Genomic DNA, 25623 nt, shown 5'->3' on the forward strand with positions numbered 1-25623 from the left:
GGTACAGGCAGAGGTGTGGGGTAAGTAATAATCCAAAGAACAACAAATACAGGGGAAGAGTCATTACAGTGAGTTGCACAGTGTCTCCCTAAGTTTCACATGCACCCTGTACCTCAGGATATGACACTATTTACAAATAAATCAAATAAATTCAGGAATTGCCAGCAACCAACAGAAGCTGAGAGAGGCATAGAACAGAATCTGGAGAGGAAAATATGATATACTGGGCAACACTTAGGATGGATGAAACACTTTAAAGCACACATAGGTACATTTTACATTTCACTTAAGTTGTTTGTATCACTGTGCTATAAAGACCCAAAGCACCTGGCTGCCCTTACAGAGGCGGGCCACAGCCCATCAGGTCGGAAAGCGTCAGGCACAACTGGGAGACTGAGCTTACACACATGCACAGAGAGCAGAGTCCTCAGGTGAGTGGTTTTTATGTGTGAAAATCAAGGAAAGGAGCAAATTTCCCAATTAGCTCAAATCAAAAGAGTCAAAGTAAGGTCACAGATGCAAGACACAGGGTGGAGAACATGATTCAGAGGAGTCAGGGTGTCAAAGCCAGAGGAGACCATGAGAACTCTGCAGAACTCTTGAGGAGGATGTGAGACTTTGTATGGGCATGGGATGGTAGAGCTGCCAGTGTTATCTAGTTCATAAGAGGGTAGGGAGGCCCCGCTGATACCTGCCTCACCCAAATAACCCAGTTTTGCTTCCCAGCCTGTGTGTTCCTGGGGCCTTGGCTTCATATGAGTCCCTATATGAAAAGGGGCTATAGCATCTTCACATGGATGGCACAGTTGGGTTCTCTGAGACCTACAGTCTTTTGGTCTGTTCTGATATGCAAGTCTGTACATGGAACAGCCATGAACACACGTATAGGTTTCATTTTCCTTATCTGCTTTCCCAAACTAGATTGCTGATTTCAAAGATTGCTTTCCTATCCTTTCCATTATTGAGATCTAGCACTTCCTCCACCTTTTAGCTTACCCACAGGTTCTAGTTTGTCTGGAATTTCATGTACTTGTTAGGAGAAGAAATGCTACCACATCCAAAAGGTGTGAAGGTTCCAAGGATAACTTGATTTGGCAAGTCGCTAAATACGTTGGTATACATGTCACCCCAAGGGAGGGCAGAATAGCTTTGGCAGACAGCTAGGTGGCCAGAAGGATAGATAAGACCCAGGTTAAGGAACTGCTAATGATAAAAACAATAATAATGCTGATAATAACTCTCATATAGAATTTACTCTTAAGTAGAATTTATTCTTATAATAATTCTTAAATAGAATTTTTCCTATCGAATTTTTTAAATCAGCTTATCTAGGCAATGAAGTCCAGAGAGAGTGACTTGCTTTCCCCTAGTCACTGAGCACAATAACGATGGTGCCGGGCTAGCACATCTGACTGTGACTTCCATTTGCATGATCTTTCCATGCGTTCACATTGCCTGAACCTCCACTTCAGCTGCAAATTCCTTAAAACCAATCTTGTGGCTAGTAACAGGAAGGTCTGGTCAGACAGGTCCTGTTAATGGAAGAGTCACTGGAAGCCAAAGTTGCCCACTGGTACCCAGTATGGCCTCCTGAGGTCATTCCAGCACACAGCAAAATGATTGGGTCTCCCCAAAAATGTCTGTGGACAGACCAGGCAAAGGAGGACTGAGGGACAATTACGGGTATGCAAACAATCTCACAAAACCTACTTGTACTAACCTTTACAAAGCCATGATGAACCCCTGAGGTCTTTTTCATTTTGGATTTGTAAGAATTTATTACAAAATCCCTATTCTCTCTAAGCTAAATCCCCAAATGTCTCTCTAATCGAGAAAATGAACAACAATTCATTTTCTCAGAATCATGTGACCCCTTAGGTGCTTAACAAAATGTTGATTAAAACCAGAGATCCCCTTAAGCAGAAGAAAGGTTTATAAACTAGAAAACTTGCCCTGACCTCTTTCTTGGGTTGACTTCTCCCACCCCCAGAGTGAGGGAATGTGGACTCTTGGGAGAAAGGGATTGAACAAACACAGGGATCAGACCTCTTTTTTTAATGCTTCTGGGATTTTCTGCTGAAACAGAAACACTCCACCTGTAACCCCTTCTACCACTCCTGACCCTTCTCATCCTTCTTCAACCATTGGCGTTTCACAAGGATATTAGGTCAGAGAGGAACCATCTGTCAGAGCATAATGGAACTTTTTCAAATTCTGGTCAAATTCTGGTCTTGATTGTTGGCAAATTAGTCCTCCTCCTCAGCAACTCTAGCCAGAAACACTGGGAATCTTTAGGGATGGTGTTCACCTCTTCCTCGTCATAGTGGCTCAGGATAAACTGTTTGTTGAATCCTTCTTTCTTTAGCTTAGCTTCTTCCATTTTTTTGTTCAAAAGAAAAAAATGTAAGATCTGGCTAGTTTCTTGTTCTTATCAAGGGCTGGGGGATGGTTAGTGGCTGTTTAGGCCTGTGACCTCACCTTTGTTGTTGTTGCTGCTGCTGTGTAGTTACTAAGTCATGTCAAACTCTTTTGCAACCCCCTGGCCTGAAGCCCACCAGGCTCCTTTGTCCAGGGGATTTCCCAGGTAAGAACACTGGAGTGGGTTGCCATTACCTTCTCCAGGGCATGATCATTCTGACCCAGGGATCAAACCCACATCTTCTGCATTGGCAGGCAGATTCTCTACCACTGAGCCACCATGGAAGCCCAACCTCACCTTTACCACCTATCTAATGGATTTCCTTTCAATCAGGAAAGCTAGGCTTTGAAATCCTTAGCCAAGCATTTATTGAGTGCCTACCATTTTAAAAACAGTTACTGAGTGTCTATTGTGTCTGAAGCACTATACAGAGGCTGCAGCAAATGCAGGACTAGGAAGTAGCCCCTGTGCCTACAGGGGCAGCACTACACAGCACAGGTTTTGGATGAGAACTGAGGTGAACCTGGCACTGCCACTTGAGACTATAGAAAGTAGGCAAACTACTAACCTCCTCTGAACTTTGATTTCTTCGTCTGTAAATAGGGATAACAATACCTCATGGAAGTGTGGGAATTTCTGACTAACTAATGCACACAGACCTCTGGGTCAGACCCTAATGACTAGCATGTCATCTGTTACAATGAATAATTGTTTTTGTTACAATTTAGTGGGGAACATATATATACATATTCATTAATAATATGATGGTCAAGGAAAAGGGTAGGTGAATATGAAACTACCTGGCTTCTAGGTTTCAGACAGAAACCTTCAAATTAAGGTAGCCTGTTAGAACATTCATTTAACCATTCACAAACATCCACTAGGTGTCTTCTGCAGTCAAAACTTTTACATTCTTATGAGAAACGTGCTGTCTGTCCCCATTCTTATGAGAGTGACCGAGTTTTGCAGCTATATGGTAAAGCCTGGATACAATGCCAAGGACTTCCCTGGCAGTCCAGTGGAAGCCCCACTTCCAATGTAGGGGGCGCGGATTCAATCCCTGGTTGGGGAATTAAGATCTCATATGCTGTGTAGAACAACCAGAAATAAACATAAAAAACAACTCCTCCAAAAAAAGGCTGCATGCAATGCCATCCATATCAACTCCATACTCTCTACTCTCTTCTCTTCACTTCACAATACTGCTCTCTACATTCCTAGTATTGGGTGCTACAAGATCTATGGGCATAGTATAAGTGTATTTAAAAAATGAAGATTAACCAAGGCTCTTTTTTTGAGAGTCAGCCAGTGAGGCAGACCTTCCTGCCACTAACACATACAAAGGTATACACACATGAATACACACACATGCACATACATGCATACACACTCATGTAATCAAGTGCGCCAAGTAGGAACTGCTGGCAACATGCCATAGAAGAAGCCTCCAGAGTCAGGTTGGCAAAACAGAGTCATTAAAGAGATGTTCTTAGCTGCCTTGGAGACCAACAGTACCTGTTTAATATCTCCATGGACTGGCTGGCATAACTTCCTTAGTCATGCTCTGAGCTACCAAAGATGGGCTGCTGAGCTTTTGGGTTATTAAGACATAATATGAAGATGGAATTGGGCAGACTCATGATCAACATTTGAGAACAATCAGAAATGTCCAGATTCTAATTAGGGGAAGTAGGAGCTACTTTCTTAGAGAAAGAGTTAGCAGTTTGGGAGTTTCCAAGCACAGAGTAAGATTCAAAATAAACAAACCTCAGCAACAGCGTGAAAGAAAATCTAAGGCTGCCCTCAGCAAATCCCTTCAGATACACAGCAGTTTCAAACAGGAATCCTCAGTGTTTTTCATCTTAAGGTGCACTTGAAAACTCCTAAAACTGAGCTGGCATATCTCAAGGATAACTTTGGAATATTGGGAAGAATTGGTCAGTGTGTGTTTGAGTGTGCACGCCTATGCATTTGTTAGCTGAGGGAGGGTCTTGGAATGTGGAAAGAGCCATGCTAAAAGGATTTTTAAAGGATTAAAAATAACTAACTGGAAATAACACAGCTGATTAATGAAAGGAGAGGTATAATAGCCACCCCATTGCCGGTGTTGGTGGCAATCAGCAAGGGTCTCTGACCCCTCTCAGAGAAGCTGGAGGAGGTGCTCCTCAGGAAGTCCTGTGAGCAAAGAATCAGATCCGGAGGGTGGGTAAGAGCCAAATTTGCTAGAAAATGGAAATGCGTGATTAAAACAATTACTTTCTCTCCCCTACTTTTGTCTCTCCTCTCACTTTCCTTCCTTCTCCTGCTGCTCCTTTTTTCTTTCTTGTGTTCTCATGAAATTGTGTCCCACTGCCAAAAATGAGGTGAGTGGGCAAAATTTTTGAACGATGTGACAAAAGCAAAGCACTTATAGATTTCTACTCTTTCCCCCACCAGAACACACACATGCCACTCCATTTATAAGCATCAAAGGCTGGCAGGATTTCAGCTTAACACTACCCATGTATAAGCCACCTGGAAACCCAAGTTTAATTACCATTCTCCAAGCCCATATCTCGGCCCTTTCAATCAATGTCTAGATGTGATTCTATTTTCTTGTGACTTTCCACAACGATTTTGGATTATTCTTAAAAGAAAGGTAAGTATGCCTCTGAAGTGTAAACCCTATGCTGCTACTGCTAAGCTGCTTCAGCAGTGCCCAACACTTTGCAACCCCCGGACCATAACCCACCAGTCTCCTCTGTCCATGGGATTCTCCAAGCAAGAATACTGGAATGGGTTGACATTCTCTCCTCCAGGTAAACCCTATAAATCATTGAAAAAAAAAAAAAAAAAGACATAGTCCTCCTCCTTACCAATATGGCCAAAAATGAAGATACAAAAGCTATAGGGCAAAAAACTCCAGTGCCATATCTCCTACATTTATATAAATCCCACATTACTCAAATACTCAAGATAGGCAGGTAAAATTCAGTAAAGTTCTCCATTACAATTTTTAAAGCAGCACTTCCTTTTGTAATCCCTAGATAAAGAGTCTTTTAGTCATTGTGTGACGTCTAGTCACCTTCCATGCCAGTAAAGACTACTTCATCTCTGCCTTTTCTCAAAGTATTGCTAGTGATCTGCTCTCTTCTTGCCCAAGGCCCAGAAGTTGACCTCTGGATTCTCCAGCAGGTGATAATTATCACCAAATTGATAAGTTCAACAAAATGTCTTTGGACTTCCCTGGTGGTCCAGTGGTTAAGAATGCACCTTGACATGCAGAGGAGGATGCGGGTAGGATCCCTGATAGGGGAACTAAAATTCCACATGCCACAGAGCAACTGAGCCCACATGCCACAGCTAGAGAATCTGTGCATCACAAAAGACCCTGTATGATGTAACGAAGATCCTGAGTGCTGCAACTAAGACCTGAAGCAACCAAATAAATAAATCAATAAATGCTTTTTAAAAACAGAAAAGCCCTGATACTTACATAAAATGGTTTATTGGAGTTTTGGGTGGCTGGTTATTCCCAGGAAAAGTCATTGTCAGGACTTAAGGAACAGTCATTTTCTAAGTCAGAAGCTACCCAATTATTTCAGACTTTTAGTATCCAGACTATTCAAAGACAGAGGCTGAAATAGAAAGGGAACTACATCTCAAATCATCTTAAATCAAATTGGTCTATGAATCTAACAGTAAGCTAAATTCCACATGGTGGGGGCATTCATTGATTGTTAAGAACTGAAGGATTATCTGGAGAATATCTAATCCTGTTTTATAGATGAAGGAACAAAAGCATAGAAAAGGGATCAAAAATCACTAAATAAGAGTTATTGTTCTACAGATTGTGCTTTTAGCTACATTATTCCATTTAATGCTTTGAACAACTCTATAAGGTAGATTCTAGTAGAAGGATTCACATCCTTCCATTTCTTATGAGGAAAGTAAGGCTTGAGAAACTAAGTGTCCCAAGTTCCATGGTTGGCAAGCGGGAGCACAAAAGTTGTGTGGATTCCAAAGCATGGGCTCTAAACCTTAACAGACATTAGCCCCTGTACTCCAGGTCACACAGCAAATGAATGGGTAGAAGCAAGTCTGAAATTGGCAGACTAGTGTTTTTGCATCACCAGACTCTAACAGTGAATATGAGAGCTTCATTAGTTATAGCCCAGATTCAGGCCCAGACAGCAGCTCTAGGTAGACCTGGTCTAGAGAATGTGCTCTGCTGTACGGAGTGCCCTGGGATGGGAAGATTCAGACTACGTTTGTCAGACTAGACTTCCTGTGATAAATCCATAGTGTTATCCTAGTGTGGATCTGCCAATGAAGTTAGACTTTTTTCTTTCTGCCTTCAATTTCTCTGGGTCTGACTTGATATTAAACTTCTATCATGTTAAGCAAATGCGGTAGAAATTTGGTAGAGCAAAATGGCTGATAGTTCTGACTTATGTAAAGTTGCATTTTATTCAGCAAGCATTTATTTAATCTCTGTGCTATTAATATCTCTCACCCTGGTAATCGGGGGATGTTAATATTTGGTCACTTTTCTTACAGAAATGTTTTGTAATGCAAAAACTGGAAAATTACATGTGCTTTTTAAAAAACTGGGATCCTGTATATGACAGATCCCTTGAGAATGGATTCTACCAATTCTACCAAGACAATTAGCAAGTCTCATTGTTACAAAATCACTCCCTTGATGCAGTCTATTACTGTGGGTCATGTATAAAAGCACCTTACTCATCCCTGTTGCTATGTTCCAGTAAAATCTGCCTCTTCCATCTACTCTGCCAAGCTATCCTGTCTTAGTTCTAAACCTATTTGTTACAAGCAACCACTTCTGATGGTATTGGGTTATTATTAAAGAATGCTTTTTACTTGCTTAGTGCTTTAGTGTCTATAAAGAATGTTTATATGTATTGTGTCACAACATGTTATGGTAAGTAGCAGAAGACATATTATTATCTCTAAATGGCTAAAGAAACAGAGGTTCAGGGAGTTCAGGGAGTAACTTACCCAAGATCTCATGCCCACTGATTAAAGAATCTGGGTGTTCTGACTCCAAGTTCTTTTTCTTTCAATTTTTAAAAGATATTATTTTTTAGAGTTTTAGGTTCACAGCAGAATTGAGTAGAAAGTACATAGAGTATAAAATGCCCCCTGCAAGTTTAGTTTCCTTTTCATTAAAATATGCTGCCTGCTCCATATCCTCTGAGGCCTTTTTAAACTTGAAAAACTAATTATATAATTCACTGGGAAGAATGAGTTGGTGAAACTGATTAAGATGCTTTGAAGTAGAAAGAGTAACCAGAGGCGATTTGCTGTACGAGATAATAAGATAGTAATAATTAATAATTATTGAATGCCTATTTGTGCTAGGAATCTTTACAACAACTATAAAAGGTAGCTACTAAGATTATCCCTATTTTACAGACGAGGAAAATGAGGCAAAGGGCAATTAAGTGACTTTCCCAAGGTCACATGAATTGGTGGAGCTGAGATTTTAGCCCTATCAATTTGGCTTCAAGGATTCTTTCTTACCATCACAGCTGCCTATCTCATATTATATAATCTAAATAAGTAAAATAGTTGAAATAAACCCACATACCCATGGTCAATTAACCTTCAAAAAAGGAGGCAAGAGTATAAAATAGTGAAAAGACAGTCTCTTCAGCAAGTGGTGCTGGGTAAGTTGGACAGATGAATGTAAATCAATGAAGTTAGAACACACCCTCACATCTTACAAAAAAATAAACTCAGAATGACTTAAAGACTTAAACATAAGACATTACACCATAAAACTCCTAGAAGAGAGCACAGGCAAAACATTCTCTGACATAAATCATATCAATGTTTTCTCAGGTCAGTCAACTAAGGCAATAGAAAAACAAAAATAAACAAATGGGACCTAATCAAACTTACAAGATTTTGCACAGCAAAAAGAAACCAGAAAAAAAAAACAACCTGAAAAAACAACCTACAGGATGGGAGAAAATATTTGCAAATGATGTGACAGACAAGGGCTTAATCTCCAAACTATACAAACAGCTCATTTAACTCGATGACAGCAACAAAAAAACAAACCAAGAAATGAGCAGAAGACTTTAATGGACATTTCGCCAAAGAAGACAAACAGCTGGCCAGAAGGCATATGAAAAGATGCTCAACATCACTACTTATTGGAGAAATGCAGATCAAAACTACAATGAGGTATTATCTTACACTGGTCAAAATGGCCATCATTAAAGTGTCTACAAATAACAAATGCTAGAGAGGGTGTGGAAAAAAGGGAAGCTTCCTATACTGTTGGTGGGAATGTAAACTGGTCCAGCCATTATAGAGAGCAGTGTGGAGGTTCCTCAGAAAACTAAAAATAGAATTACCATATGATCCAGCAATCCCAGTCCTGGACACATTTGTTGTTGTTCAGTTGCTAAGCTGTGTCTGACTCTGCATCCTCATGGACTGCTGCACACCAGGCTCCCCTGTCCTCCACTATCTCCTAGAATTTACTCAAACTGATGTCCATTGAGTCAGTGATGCTATCTGACCATCTCATCTTTTACTGCCCCCTTCTCCTTTTGCCTTCAAAATTCCCAGCATGAGGGTCTTTTCCAAAGAGTTGGTTCTTCCCATCAGGTAGCCAAAGTATTGGAGCTTCAGCATCAGTCCTTCCAATGAATATTCAGAGTTGATTTCCTTTAGGCTTGACTGGTTTGATCTCCTTGCAGTCCAAGGGATGCTCAAGGGTCTTCTCCAGCACCACAGTTTGAAAGCATCAGTTCTTTGGTGTCCAGCCTTCCTTATGGTCCTACTCTCAGATCCATGCATGACTACTGGAAGAACCATAACTTTGACTATATGGACCTTTGTCAGCAAAGTGATGGCTCTGCTTTTTGTTCACAATATGTTGTCTAGGTTCATCATAGCTTTCCTTCCTGGGAGCAAGCATCTTTTAATTTCATGGCTGCAGTCATCGTCCACAGTGATTTTGGAAGCTAAGAAAATAATATTTGTCACTGCTTCCACTTTTTCTCCTTCTACTTGCCATGAAGTGATGGGACAGGATGCCTGGGCACATACAAAACTATAATTTGAAAAGATTCATGAACCCCTGTGTTCACAGCAGCACTATTCACAATAGCTAAGACAGTTCAGTTCAGTTCAGTTGCTCAGTTGTGTCTGACTCTTTGCAACCCCATGAATTGCAGCACGCCAGGCCTCTCTGTCCATCACCAACTCCTGGAGTTTACCCAAACCCATGTCCAACCAGTCAGTGATGCCATCCAATCATCTCATCCTCTGTCGTCCCCTTCTCCTCCTGCCCCCAATCCTTCCCAGCATTAGGGTCTTTTCCAATGAGTCAACGCTTCGCATGAGGTGGCCAAAGTATTGGAGTTTCAGCTTCAACATCAGTCCTTCCAATGAACACCCAGGATTGATCTCCTTTAGGATGGATTGATTGGATCTCCTTGCAGTCCAAGGGACTCTCAAGAGTCTTCTCCAACACCACAGTTCAAAAGCATCAATTCTGTGGTGCCCAGCTTTCTTCACCGTCCAACTCTCACATCCATACATGACCACTGGAAAAACCATAGCCTTGACTAGACGGGCTTTTGTAGGCAAAGTAATGTCTCTGCTTTTAAATATGCTATCTAGGTTGGTCATAACCTTCCTTCCAAGGAGTAAGCGTCTTTTAATTTCATGGCTGCAATCACCATCAGCAGTGATTTTGGAGCCCCCCAAAATAAAGTCTGACACTGTTTCCACTGTTTCCCCATCTATTTCCCGTGAAGTGATGGGACCAGATGCCATGATCTTAGTTTTCTGAACGTTGAGCTTTAAGCCAACTTTTTCACTCTCCTCTTTCACTTTCATCAAGAGGCTCTTCAGTTCTTCTTCACTTTCTGCCATAAGGGTGGTGTCATCGGCATATCTGAGGTTATTGATATTTCTCCCGGCAATCTTGATTCCAGCTTGTGTTTCTTCCAGCCCAGCATTTCTCATGATGTACTCTGCATAGAAATTAAATAAGCAGGGTGACAATATACAGCCTTGACGTACTCCTTTTCCTATTTGGAACCAGTCTGTTGTTCCATGTCCAGTTCTAACTGTTGCTTCCTGACCTGCATACAGATTTTTCAAGAGGCAGGTCAGGTGGTCTGGTATTCCCATCTCTTGAAGAATTTTCCACAGTTTATTGTGATCCACACAGTCAAAGGCTTTGGCATAGTCAATAAAGCAGAAATAGATGTTTTTCTGGAAGTTTCTTGCTTTTTTGATGATCCAGCAGATATTGGCAATTTGATCTCTGGTTCCTCTGCCTTTTCTAAAACCAGCTTGAACATCTGCAAGTTCATGGTTCATGTATTGCTGAAGCCTGGCTTGGAGAATTTTGAGCATTACTTTACTACCTAATGTCCACTGATAGATGAATGGATAAAGAAGATATGGTACATACATACAATGGAATACTACTCAGCCATAAACGCCATTTTCTGCAACATGGATGGGCCTAGAGATTAACATACTAACTGAAGTAAATCAGAAACAGAAAGATAAATATCATATGATATCATTTACATGTGGAATCTAAAATCTAAAATGGGCTTCCCGTTGGTTCAGTGGTAAAGAATCCACCTGCGATGCAGGAACCACAGGAGATGTGGGTTCAATCAACGGGTCAGGAAGATCCCCTGAAGAAGGGCATGGCAACCCACTCCAGTATTCTTGTCTAGAGAATCCTATGGACAGAGGAGCCTGGCAGGCTACAGTACACAGGATTGCAGAGTCGAACATAGCTGAAGTGACTTAGCATGCATGCATAAAATATAACACAAATGAACCTATCTACACAACAGAAAAAGACTCACAGGTACCGGAGAAGACTTGTGGTTGCCAAGGGGGAGAGGCATGGTGGAGGAAAGAAATGGCAGTTGGGGATGTAAACTATTATACATAGGATGGATAAACAACAAAGTCCTACTGTATAGCACAGGGAACTATATTCAGTATCCTGTGATAAACCATAATGGAAAAGAATATATTTTTTAAAATGTCTATATGTATATAACTGAGTCACTTTTTGTGCTCAACTGCTCAGTCGTGTCTGACTCTCCTGCAATGCCATGGACTGTAGCCTGCCAGACTGCTCTCTCCATGGGATTTCCCAGGCAAGAATACTGGAGAGGGTTGCCATTTCCTTCTCCAGGGGATCTTCCCAACCTAGGGATCGAACAAGCCTTCTACGTCTCCTGCAGGCAGATTCTTTACCCACTAAGCTATCAGGGAAGCCCAAGTCACTTTACTGTACAGTAGAGATTGACACAACATTGTAAATCAACTATACTTTAATTAAATTTAAAAAATAGCTGAAATCTCAATAGGCAGATCAATGAAATAGAATAGACAGATCAAAAGCATACTAGTGTATATGAAACTGAAGCTATGATTAGGTTGAGAACTCAAATTAGTGGATAACAAGAGGATGTATTCAATAAAGGCCTGCAAAGAGGTAATATAGTGTTATGGTTAAATGCACAGGCTTTGGTATCAGATAAACCTAAGATTATATAGAAGCTTACCCACTTATTAGCTCTCTGACCTTGGTGTAAAAACAGTGACTTACTCACGAATGCATCTATCAATGAATTGCTTCATGTAGTGCCCTATACAAAATGATCACTCAACATACCCTAACTATCATTATTAGCACTCAATAAATACTAGCTATCATTATCATTGGCATGGGAGGAATAAAACTTGAATCTCATTACCTCACACCATGCACAACAAAATTTCCTGCTAAATGTAGAAAAAAGAAATAAAAAAATAGGATAGATCTATCTAACTTGAAAGCAAGGAAAGGTTTTTTCCAGTTATAAAAACAATGGGAAAAAAATCTTAAAACATTGATAACTGAACAATAAGAGTTAAATACCACACGTAGGTGTTTTAATGTAGTGTAAGTTTAAATACTAAATTTACTAATTTAAATTACATTAAAAATTTTAACCCTGATTTCAATTTTTAGAAAATTTCACTAGAACTTACTCTTTATCAATTAAATCACCAAGAACTTTCAGAACAATATTTTTAATATCTTATTGCTCGCCAAGACCTGGACTCTGGTGCTTGCTCTGCCTCTCCTGTTCCTTAAAGGAGTTTGGTGGGAGAGACATCATTAACAGAGACCAAGTAAGATGGATGCAGGTCTTCCTTTCCCAGTTGTGTTGCACAAACTGCTTGATTCTTGTCCAGAGTAGGAAAGAGCCAGGATTTCAGAAAAATCTAAAAAACAATTTGACATTGTTGGGACTTCCTTGATGGCCCAGCAGTTAAGACTCAGTTCTTACACTCTAGGGGGTATGAGTTTGATTCCTGGTCAGGGAACTAAGATCCTGCATGCTGTGTGGTGTGTGGCCAAAAAAATTTTTTAATTAAAAAAAAAAATTTTACATTCAATTATAAGATCTCTCTTAATTTAGATTTATCAAATGTCAAAACTTATTTGCTTCTCATCTAAACACTTTTCTTTTTGAGACTTACTTTTTTTTTTTTACATGTACATAACTTTAAATACTTTAAATACTAAGCATATATTGGGCTTCTCTGATAGCTCAGTTGGTAAAGAATCCAACTGCAATGCAAGAGACTCCGGTTCCATTACTGGGTGGGGAAGATCTGCTGGAGAAGGGATAGGCTACCCACTCCAGTATTCTTGGACTTCCCTTGTAGCTCAGCTGGTAAAGAATCCACCTTCAATGCAGGAGACCTTGGTTCGATCCCTGGGTTGGGAAGATCCCCTGGAGAAGGGAAAGGCTACCCACTCCAGAACTGGCCTAGAGAATTCTGTTTATTTTAGTCCATGGGGTCGCAAAGAGTCAGAGATGACTGTGTGATTTTCACTTTCACTTTCAAGCATATATTATATTTAAAACACAATCCCCAAAGCGATAAGTGGTGAGTTGCACACCAGCGGTCAGGTGAGGAACTAGAGAAGAATGGTGGAGAGTGAGTAGACTTTGGAGTCAGATAGGGCTGGGTCTTACCCCTGCTCTGCCTTTTTCCAGCTATATGACTCAATGAATTGCCACATTTCCTGGCACATTACCTTTCTCATCTGGAAGTGATAATCAGACCTCTTCTTTTGGGGTCATTGTAAGGAGTATAAATAACACCTGTAAAGTGGCAGGTCTACTGTCTATCACAAAGTGGACACCTTCCAGTGCTTATTATTGTTATTACCTCCTCCCATTTGTTTGTCATGTATTGATCGTTAATTTGCTGAGATGTTTAGTTTCCCATTAGTTCCTTGAACACAGGGACTGATTTTATGTTTCCTTAGAACAGTGCTTTGCTTACAGCTGGCTTTTCTTTCCCTGATTTCTTCCCTTCCTCCTTCCCATCATCTTCACATGTGATCTTTTACAGCCTACCTAACAAGGTTGATTGACTGGTAAGTCCTGTACCACAGAGCGACTTTTCCATGAGTTACCAGGAAGAGAAGGGTTTGTGAGTATGTATATTTTTTTATATTACAGATACAATAGGCAAAGTGATAGGGTGACTTGTCCAGAGTCCCTTAGGCTCTGCATCTCTTCTTGCCTACACCCTGGTGGCTCAGATGGTAAAGAATTTGCCTGTAATGCGGGAGACCTGGGTTTGACCCCTGAGTCGGAAAGATCCACTGGAGAAGGAAATGGCAACCCACTCCAGTATTCTTGCCTGGAGAATTCCATGGACAGAGGAGCCTGGCAGGTTATAGTCCATGGAGTCGCAAATAGTCTGACACGACTGAGCAACTAACACCCACACACCGTATCAGCTGCCTAATAAAAGTATAGAATTCTAAAGACTGCAAAGGGCTCCTACATTTGCATTATGGCTGCTTGTAGTTTCTTCACAGCAGTATCAAGAATTGTCTTCCATTTTAGAATTTCCAATTTTGAGGAAGGATGCTGTAGGACTCAACCTTAAAAAAGAAGAAAAAAAGACACATATATTAACACAAAAGGGATATTTCAAAATATATACTGAGTCAGTACTCACTGGATAGACCCTGTCATCAGTCTACCAAAGTCTACTTGGTAAAAAAAAAAAAAAGAAACAACCCAAATCCATTTATATTAAAGCACAAATAATTATCAGCTTAAGAATTATCTTTCCTATAGGAGGATTTACACTGAAGGGATCATATCTTTAACCCTCTATGATGACATCTAAAGTATTAGAGGCCTTTCAAGAATGCCTTCACAACCTGTGATTTTAGCATCCTCAGGATAGAATCCCATCTATCAGAGAGAACATTTTATAGGCAGTCAATAGACTTGGGTTCAGTTCCTGATTCTCCTACTGACTAGTCTGGGTACTCAACATCTCTGGGCTTCAGTTTTCTCATCAGTAAAATGGGGGAGCTTAATGAGATGATTTCTAAGGCCTCTTAGCTCTATAATTCTTTCTTTATAAAAACTCTACCCTGGTAATGAACATATGGAAGGATCCACCAACAGCTTCAAGGAACTTAAAGGAAGGACAAAACCTGCTATTTCTTTATTCCAAGTCTAATGCATTAAATAAACCAGTAAATTACATATAGAAGAAAATTTGGAAAATAAAGAGTGGCATGGGGAAGGACATGGTATCTTACCCCACAAGCACTGTTACCATTTTGGTGTGGCTCTTTCCAGATTTTTTCCCCCTATGCATAGGTGCTTTAAAGCATTATTTTGTAATGAGAATGTTTACTGTTTACTCTGTCTCCAGATCTTTTGCCTTAGTCATGAACTCTTTATTTTAGCCATAACTCCAGGTGAAACTTTGAATCAGGGCATTCTGGCTCCTTCCCACTTTGTTCATCTCTAATCCCCACCTTAACTTGAGATTAAGGACAGGCTTAACCTTCTGTTCCCAAATTATGGAACTACTTGACTTCCCTTTCTTTGAGGCATCATGCCACCCCTATCCCATGCAGCTCAAGTTGGGCTGACAATTACAGTTCCTTACCACACATAAGCCAAAGACCCAGGTTTGACCAACAGTACTACTCCAATTCCGAGGCAACCATCATTGGGCCATAAGATGGGTACCTAACTCAAGTAGAGCGCATCAGAGTCACTACCTTGACTAATCAGAGTCAATCCCAATATCTTGAGATTATGTGGACATTGGAGGAGAAGAAGCACTTTCTTCCTAGGCAGGGAATATGTGAATTTAGGGCTGGGGGTGACATCTTCTTTACTGTATGAAATGAGTCTAACTCTAGAATTCAGCCAGAGATGGAAGGAGAAGAGTCCCTGAAGCATGGAGTCCAACACCCTTGTTACCCAAGCTGATTTCTCAGAACCCTGAAGAAAAAGCTCCCAGGGTACTAGAGTGGAGAAACCAGAGGTGGCTGTATTAGAGGGGGATGCCTTTGAAAAGTTTGACTTGGAATCCATAAACTTAAATGTCTGGCTGTTATTGGGGTTATACCAAGAGGATGGCTGGGAGAAAGTTTCCAAATTCAGGGAATGGAAGTGATTCTCACTCTGGTTGCTCACTGAGTGGATAAGGGGATCTTACCATTTGCTAAACAGATCTTGGATGTCAGTGAGAAGTGGGTGACAACAGGTAAATTAATATCCTGGGAGATCTGGGAACACTGCTTTTGGTTGATAAGAGCTAGGAAAGAAGGAAGAAGGAGGAATGTGAGCAGGGAGAGGAGAAGGAAGAGAAAAGGAAAGCATTTTGCCAGATCATCATCAACAGAAAATCCAATTGTCAATATTTTAATATTCTTACCAGGGAATTAAAATTTTCCATAAGCACCCATAATTATCCATAAAATATTTTCATTAGTTCTGGAGTCAGTCTTTCAAATTGAAAATTCCGGACTTCCCTGGCAGTCCAGTGGTTAAGATCTGCCTGCCAATGAAGGGGACATTGGGTTTAATCCCTGGTCGGGGAAGATCCCACATGCTGCAAAGCAACTAAGCCCATGCACCACAACTACTAAGTCCCTGCTACAACAAGAGAACCTCCTAATCACCACAACTAGTGAAAGCCCACATGCAGCAACAAAGACCCAGCAGAGCCAAAATTAAATAAATAAGCAATTAAAAAATTTAAATGAGCGTAGATTTATTCTCAAAAAAAAAAAGAAAATTCCTCTGCATAATTTCTTAATTTATTAGAGGGCTGTGTTTATGGTTTTAAGAATTGCCTTTTCACATGAGAACTACTGAAAAAAGATTCATGTTTTATTTTAATTTCTTCCTTTAGTAACTGGATAACAGCAGCCTGTTGTTGGCTTAAGAAAAAAAAAAAGCCATCCTCAACAATGGCAATTATTAGAGAAATGCAGATCAAATCTAGTGAGGTACCACCTCACACTGGTCAGAATGACCATCATTAAAAAGTCCACAAACAGATGCTTAGAGAAGGTGTGGAGAAAAGGGAACTCTCCTACAGTCTTGGTAGAAAAGTAAATTGGTGTAGCCAATATGGAAGTTCCTTAAAAAACTGGAAAAAAAAAAAAAAAAAAACCCAAACCCTGAAAATAGAGTTGCCATATGAGACAGCAATCCCACTCCCAGGCATATATATCCAGAGAAAACTATAATTTGAAAAGATACATGCACCTCTATGTTCATAGCAGCACTATTACAATAGCCAAACAGAGAAAACCTAAATGTCCACTGATAGATGAATGGATAAAGAAGATGTGTATACATACACAATGGAATACCACTCTGCCATAAAAAAGAATGAAATGATGTCATCTACAGCAATACAGATGGACTGAGATTGTCATACTAGGTGAAGTAAGTCAGACACAGAAAGACAAATACCAAATGGTATCACTTACATGTGGAATCTAAAATATGACACAAATGAACTTATTATGAAACAGAAACAGACTCACAGACATAGAAAACAAACTTATGGTTACCAAAAGGGGAAAGGGTGTGGGGGAGGGATAAATTAAGAGTTTTGGATTAGCAGATTCAAACTACTATATATATGACAGACCAGCACTTGGAACTATATTTAATATCTTGTAGTAAATAATATGGGTGTGTATAACTGAATCATTCTGCTGTACACCAGAAACTAACACAACACTGTAAATCAACTATACTTCAATTTTAAAAAATGGCTACAAGGACACAAAGCCTTAACTTTGGGGCTAAAATATAAATCTAAGACAATAAATTTATTAATCTATGAAGTGGAATGAACTCATCCCACAGAGAAAACATATACATTTTAAAAGCTGTCTAAATACAAAATTTAGATGTATTTTGAAAAGAAAGCAAAACTCATGGGAGCTTCTTAAACTTTATATGTAAATTAGGAGGTCTGTAAGTCCAGGATCCCATAACAAATAGGCTGTATTAGATGCAGAAATAAATAAGATGAGAAAATCACAATGATAAAAAAAAAAAGCAAAAGAAATAAGGCTATAGGTAAGAAATAGAACAGTAACCATGAGTTACATCTATTGAGCACTATGCTAAGTACATTAAAAGCATTATATTCTTTAATTCTCTCAACAAAGTTATACCATTAATTCCTCTCCCTCTCTCATTTTATAATGAGGAAATCAAATAAGTCTAGGATAAGGCCTGAAAATTGGCTATTCTAACAAGTTCCCAGTGATGTTGATGCTCTGGTGTACGGACCACACTTTGATAACCACTACTACAGGGCATCTCGACCCCTTTATTAAGAGCAATCACTTTTTCTTAAAAAGTAAAAATCCTATTGCTGGAATTATCTTGCCAAAGCAAATAATTTGGGCCTCATGAACTATCAGGAATCGACAATAATACCTATATATTAAAGGTTATCATTAGGATCATATAAAAGAATAAGGATAATAATAATAAAATAGCAAAAAACAATACGTAGTGTCTGCTATGTTTAGGTTCTTTTCCAAGTGCTTTAGTGTTCATTTATTTAACATTCCCAACAACACTGGAAGGAGGTATGATTTGTAGTATCATGTTACAAATAATGAAGCTGAGGCAAAGAGAGGTTACAAAATGTGTTCAAGTTATGCACCTATGGAGTGAAAAGCCAGGATTTGGACCTAGAAGCCTTTGACCATGTGGATCACAACAAACTGTGGAAAATCCTTAAGAAGATGGGAGTGCCAGGCCACCTACCTGTCTCCTGAGAAACTTGTATGTGGGTCAAGAAACAACAGTGAGAACTAGACATGGAACACGATTGGTTCCAAATTGAGAAAGGAGTATGACAAGGCGGTATATTGTCACCCTGGTTATTTAATTTCTGTGTAGAGTACATCATGCAAAATGCCAGGCTGGATGAATTGCAAGCTGGAATCAAGATTGCTGGGAGAAATATCAACAACTCAGACATGCAGATGATAACACTCAAATGGCAGAAAGTGAAAAGGAACTAAAGATGAGGGTGAAAGAGGAGAGTGAAAAAGCTGGCTTGAAACTCAACATTCAAAAACTAAGATCGTGGCATCTGGTCCCATCACTTCATGGCAAATAGAGGAGGAAGAAGTGGAAACAGTGACAGAAGTAGAAGCAATGACAGTGATTTGGGGCTCCAAAATCACTGCGGATGGTGGCTGTAGCCATGAAATTAAAAGACACTTACTTCTTGGAAGGAAAGCTGAAACAAAACTATACAGCATATTCAAAAGCAGAGACACCACTTTGGCGACAAAGGTCCATACAGTCAAAGCTATTGTTTTTCCAGTAGTCATGTATAGATGTGAGAGTTGGACCATAAAGGAGACTGAGTGCTGAGGATCTGATGCTTTCAAATTGTGTTGCTGGAGAAGACTATTGAGAGTCCTTTGGAATGCAAGCAGATTCAGCCAGTCAATCTTAAAAGAAATCAACCCTGAATATTCATTGGAAGAACTACTGTTGAAGCTCCAATACTTTGACCACCTGACGGGAAAGAGCTGACTTACTGGAGAAGACCCTGATCCTGGGAAAGATTGAAGGCAAAAGGAGAAGGGGCCGGCAGAGGAAGAGATGGTTAGATAGCATCACTGACTCAACGGACATGAATTTGAGAAAACTCTGAGACATAGTGGAGGACAGAGGAGTCTAGCATGCTGCAGTCCATGAGATTGCAAAGTCAGACATGACTTAGTGACTGAACAACAACAATCCTAAGAGCAAAAGTGTAACCTCTACAACTAGGTTACTTTTCTATCTCAAAGGGGTTGTTGTAGGGATAGCTACAACTACTATTTATTCTTATTGTCAAATCATTATCATTACTATGATAGTAGAATGGGAGTTAGGGCTAAAGTAGTATAAAGAACAGTATACCGGGAGTCAGAAGACCAGGGTTGGGGGTCACAGATCTATCAGAAATTGTGTGACTCTGGGCAAGTTACTCAGCCCTTAGCGAAATAGAAACCCTATCAGCTATCCCACAGGAATATCAGGACTAAATTAGACAATGGTTAGAAAGTTCCCTATGATCTGTTGTTGTTGAGTTGCTAAGTCATGTCTGGCTCTTTGCCACCCCATGGACTGCAGCATGCCAGGCTTCCCTGTCCTTCACTATCTCCTAGAGTTTGCTCAAACTCATATCCATTGAGTCGATGATGCCATCCAATCATCTTATCCTCTGTAGTCCCCTTCTTCTGCCTTCAATCTTTCCCAGTATCAGTGTCTTTTCCAATGAATAAGCTGTTTGCATCAGGGAGCTAAAGTATTGGAACTTCAGCATCAGTCCTTCCAATGAATATTCAGGATTGATTTTCTTTAGGATTAACAGGTTGGATCTCCTTGCAGTTCAAGGGACACTCAAGAGTCTTCTCCAGCACCACAATTTGAAAGCAGCAACTTTTTGGCGCACAGCCTTCTTTACAGCCCAACTCTCAATTTGTGTGTGACTACTGGAAAAACCATAGCTTTGACTATACAGACTTGTGTCAGCAAAGTGATGTCTCTGCTTTTTAATATGCTGTCTACGTTCGTCATAGCTTTTCTTCCAAGGAGCTAGCATCTTTTAATTTCATGGCTGCAGTCATCCTCTGCTGTGATCTTGGAGCCCAAAAAAGTAAAGTCTGTCACTGTTTCCTTTTTTTCCCATCTATTTGCCCTGAAGTGATGAGACTGGATGCCATGATCTTCATTTTTTGAATGTTGAGTTATAAGCCAGCTTTTTCACTCTCCTCTTTCACCTTCATCAAGAGGCTCTTTAGTTCCTCTTCGCTGGTGGTGTCATCTGCGTATCTGAGGTTATTTATATTTTTCCTGGCACTTTTGATTCCAGCTTGAGCTTCATCTAGCCTGGCATTTTGCATGATGTAGTCTGCATAGAAGTTAAATAAGCAGGGTGACACTAATCATCCTTGACATACTTCTTTCCCAATTTTGAACGAGTCCGTTGCTCCATGTCCAGTTCTAACTGTTGCTTCTTGACCTGCATACAGGTTTCTCAGGAGGCAGGTAAGGTGGTCTGGTATTTCCATCACTTTAAGAATTTTCCACAGTTTGTTGTGATCCACATGGTCAAAGGCTTTAGCATAGTCAATGAAGCAGATGTTTTTCTGGAATTCCCTTGCTTTTTCTACGATCCGACAGATGTTGGCAATTTCTATGACCTGTAAAATGCTATAAACTAATATGATATTCATTTTTTAAAATAGCTCTTTTGTTACATCTAAATCTACTTATATATATTTAACACAATAGAAGGTGAAATGGGAAATATTCAGGTTCTGAATATAAAGTTTCACTCTAGGAGTCAGAGGAGGGTCTTCTCTTCACCGTGCAGTGCTAATCTCTGATGATGTTCATCCTTTTTGAATTGCATAACTGTGCTCAGTTCAGTTGCTCAGTCGTGTCCAACTCTTTGTGACCCCATGAATTGCAGCACGCCAGGCCTCTCTGTCCATCATCAACTCCTAGAGTCTACGCAAACCCATGTCCATCGAGTCGGTGATGCCATCCAACCATCTCATGCTCTGTCGTCCCCTTCTCCTCCTGCCCCCAATCCTACCCAGCATTAGGGTCTTTTCCAATGAGTCAACGCTTCGCATGAGGTGGCCAAAGTATTGGAGTTTCAGCCTCAACATCAGACCTTCCAATGAACACCCAGGATTGATCTCTTTTAGGATGGATTGATTGGATCTCCTTGCAGTCCAAGGGACTCTCAAGAGTCTTCTCCAACACCACAGTTCAAAAGCATCAATTCTGCAGCACTCAGCTTTCTTCACCGTCCAACTCTCACATCCATACATGACCACTGGAAAAACCATAGCCTTGACTAGACGGGCTTTTGTTGGCAAAGTACTGTCTCTGCTTTTAAATATGCTATCTAGGTTGGTCATAACCTTCCTTCCAAGGAGTAAGCGTCTTTTAATTTCATGGCTGCAATCACCATCAGCAGTGATTTTGGAGCCCCCCAAAATAAAGTCTGACACTGTTTCCACTGTTTCCCCATCTATTTCCCGTGAAGTGATGGGACCAGATGCCATGATCTTAGTTTTCTGAACATTGAGCTTTAAGCCAACTTTTTCAATCTCCTCTTTCACTTTCATCAAGAGGCTCTTCAGTTCTTCTTCACTTTCTGCCATAAGGGTGGTGTCATCGGCATATCTGAGGTTATTGATATTTCTCCCGGCAATCTTGATTCCAGCTTGTGTTTCTTCCAGCCCAGCATTTCTCATGATGTACTCTGCATATAAGTTAAATAAGCAGGGTGACAATATACAGCCTTGACGGACTCCTTTTCCTATTTGGAACCAGTCTGTTGTTCCATGTCCAGTTCTAACTGTTGCTTCCTGAGCTGCATACAAATTTCTCAAGAGGCAGGTCAGGTGGTCTGGTATTCCCATCTCTTTCAGAATTTTCCACAGTTTATTGTGATCCACACAGTCAAAGGCTTTGGCATAGTCAATAAAGCAGAAATAGATGTTTTTCTGGAACTCTCTTGCTTTTTCGATGATCCAGCAGATACTGGCAATTTGATTTCTGGTTCCTCTGCCTTTTCTAAAACCAGCTTGAACATCTGGAAGTTCACGGTTCACGTATTGCTGAAGCCTGGCTTGGAGAATTTTGAGCATTACTTTACTAGCATGTGAGATGAGTGCAATTGTGCGGTAGTTTGAGCATTCTTTGGCATTGCCTTTCTTTGGGATTGGAACGAAAACTGACCTTTTCCAGTCCTGTGGCCACTGCCGAGTTTTCCAAATTTGCTGGCATATCGAGTGCAGCACTTTCACAGCATCACCTTTGAGGATTTGAAATAGCTCAACTGGAATTCCATCACCTCCACTAGCTTTGTTCGTAGTGATGCTTTCTAAGGCCCACTTGACTTCACATTCCAGGATGTCTGGCTCTAAGTGAGTGATCACACTATCGTGATTATCTGGGTCATGAAGATCTTTTTTGTATAGTTCTTCTGTGTATTCTTGGCACTTCTTCTTAGTATCTTCTGCTTCTGTTAGGTCCATACCATTTCTGTCCTTTATCGAGCCTATCTTTGCATGAAATGTTCCTTTGGTATCTCTAATTTTCTTGAAGAGATCTCTAGTCTTTCCCAATCTGTTGTTTTCCTCTATTTCTTTGCACTGATCGCTGAGGAAGGCTTTCTTATCTCTCCTTGCTATTCTTTGGAACTCTGCATTCAGATGGGAATATCTTTCCTTTTCTCCTTTGCTTTTCATTTCTCTTCTCTTCCCAGCTATCTGTAAAGGCCTCCTCAGACAGCCATTTTGCTTTTTTGCACTTCTTTTCCATGGGGATTGTCTTGATCCCTGTCTTCTGCCCAATGTCACGAACCTCTGTCCATAGTTCATCAGGCACTCTGTATATCAGATCTAGTCCCTTAAACCTATTTGTCACTTCTACTGTATACTCATAAGGGATTTGATCTAGGTCATACCTGAATGGACTAGTGGTTTTCCCTACTTTCTTCAGTTTAAGTCTGAATTTGGCAATAAGCAGTTCATGATCTGAGCCACAGTCTGCTCCTGGTCTTGCTTTTGCTGACTGTATAGAGCTTATCCATCTTTGGCTGCAAAGAATATAATCAATCTGATTTTGGTGTTGACCATCTGGTGATGTCCATGTGTAGAGTCTTCTCTTGTGTTGTTGGAAGAGGGTGTTTCCTATGACCAGTGTGTTCTCTTGGCAGAACTCTATTAGTCTTTGCCCTTCTTCATTCTGTACCCCAAGGCCAAATTTGCCTGTTACGCCAGGTGTTTCTTGACTTCCTACTTTTGCATTCCAGTCCCCTTTAATGAAAAGGACATCTTTTTTGGGTGTTAGTTCTAGAAGGTCTTGTAGGTCTTCATAGAATCGTTCAACTTCAGCTTCTTCGGTGTTACTGGTCGGGGCATAGACTTGGATTACTGTGATATTGAATGGTTTGCTTTGGAAACGAACAGAGATCATTGTATCGTTTTTGAGATTGCATCCAAGTACTGCCTTTTGGACTCTCTTGTTGACCATGATGGCTACTCCATTTCTTCTAAGGGATTCTTGCCCACAGTAGTAGATATAATGGTCATCTGAGTTAAATTCACCCATTCCAGTCCATCTTAGTTCGCTGATTCCCAGAATGTCAACGTTCACTCTTGCCATCTCCTGTTTGACCACTTCCAATTTGCCTTAATTCATCGACCTAACATTCCAGGTTCCTATGCAATATTGATCTTTACAGCAGCGGACTTTGCGTCCATCACCAGTCACATCCACAGTTGGGTATCGTTTTTGCTTTGGCTCCATCCCATCATTCTTTCTGGAGTTGTTTCTCCACTGATCTCCTTTAGCATATTGGGCACCTACTGACCTGGGGAGTTCATCTTTCAGTGTCCTATCTTTTTGCCTTTTCATACTGTTCCTGGGGTTCTCAAGGCAAGATGACTGTGCTAGTTACTCATATTTCCCTATCAAGTTTTCTGAAATTATTATCAGCAATGACTTCAGATCCCTAAGCTTCTTTAAAAAAACATTTCTGGGCTTGCAAATGTTTCAGCATCTGAGAATAGCATCAATTTCTTGGAAATAAAATAATAAACTTCATTTTAGCTTTGAAAACCATGGATACTAAGAGTAAGTGATGGGATGAAGCAACATTCTGAGAGAGGTGAGTGGTACCTCAGAAGTGAAGGAAGAAGGCAGCAGGACTAATCTCTCCGTTAGGCACACAACCCTTCCAGGAACCTAGAAAATGTGTTAATTTTAATTTCTTCTCAAACAGAAAAAACCTGAATATGACAACAATGAATATACAATAACAAGTTTAACTGAATTATATTTGTCTTTATAACAATACAGTCATAAGAAGTTATTCTTAGTAACTTTATGGAGGTAGGGACTCATGAAAGCAAAAGTGCCCAGAACCCACGAAAGTCATAATGTGGTCCAGGGAGTGAGGGAACACAAGCAGTTCTTCTTCAGTGGTGGGAAGAAAGGGGCTGTGGAAGCAGCATTGACCCAAGTGCCTTTAAAATGGGCCAGTTTGTACTATTTCACATACATATCACATTATCACAGGTTCCTAATTCTAGGCTTACAGACTCAAGTTTTTACTCCCCTCTCTGAAATTAATTAAATGTTCTTTATTGCCTTGGATACACCTGTCCTTCCACTCAATTCCTTTTATTTATCCCCTTATAAAAAGTAAAGCTTAATTTTTCACATTGACTTGGTTATCCCTTTTTACCATTGTGGTAAAATATAAATAACAAAATTAACATTTTTAACCAGTAAAATATTTTATTGTGGTTGAATATGCATAACTTAAAATTTATCACTTTACCAATTTTTAAGGTACAGTTCTATAGCATTAAGTTCATTCATATTACTGTACAACCATCATTACCATCGAGCTTCAGAAATTTTTCATCATCCTTAACTAAACTCTGTACCCATTAAACTTAAACTCCCTAATTGCCCCCTCACCACCTCCACTTCCCAGTCCCTACCACCATCCTACATTCTGTCTCTATGTATCTGACTACTCTAGGCATCTCATACTATGTTTGTTGCTTAGAGTCATACTATATTTGTTGTTTTGTTTCTAGATTAAAATGCCTTCAAGGTTCATCCATGCTGTACCATGTATCAGAATTTCATCCCTTTTCAAGGTTAAATGATATCCCACTGTATATACATACCACATTTTGTTTATCTCTTCATCTGTTGATGGACATTTGGGCTGTTTCCACATTTTGGTTATTATGAATAATGCTGCTCTGAGCATTGGTTGTACAAAAATCT

At 40.1% G+C, this 25623-nt stretch overlaps 1 protein-coding gene across 25 annotated transcripts in view; it reads right to left on the bottom strand.

The window, feature by feature from the left end:
• Window positions 1–25623, bottom strand: part of LOC145546168 (uncharacterized) — a 135667-nt gene that overhangs the window by 77999 nt on the left and 32045 nt on the right. For 9 of the 25 annotated variants that reach the window (XR_014082607.1, XR_014082596.1, XR_014082610.1 and 6 more), the window contains exons 4-5: window positions 15968–16066; window positions 14279–14378 (exon numbers count right to left, since the gene is read on the bottom strand). Coding sequence is in view for 1 of the 25 variants with exons in the window: in XM_081592228.1 (XP_081448354.1) it covers window positions 14279–14286 (8 nt within the window). In the remaining 24 variants the exon portion in view is untranslated. Of the gene's footprint in view, window positions 1–11736; window positions 12695–14278; window positions 14379–15967; window positions 16067–16186; window positions 16310–25623 lie in introns of those variants that run through there. The other 16 variants (XR_014082606.1, XR_014082616.1, XR_014082612.1 and 13 more) reach the window with 7 other exon arrangements.

The sequence above is a fragment of the Giraffa tippelskirchi genome, chromosome 4, assembly GCF_054371585.1.
Source record: "Giraffa tippelskirchi isolate mGirTip1 chromosome 4, T2T-mGirTip1v1.2.pri, whole genome shotgun sequence".
NCBI lineage: Eukaryota > Metazoa > Chordata > Mammalia > Artiodactyla > Giraffidae > Giraffa > Giraffa tippelskirchi.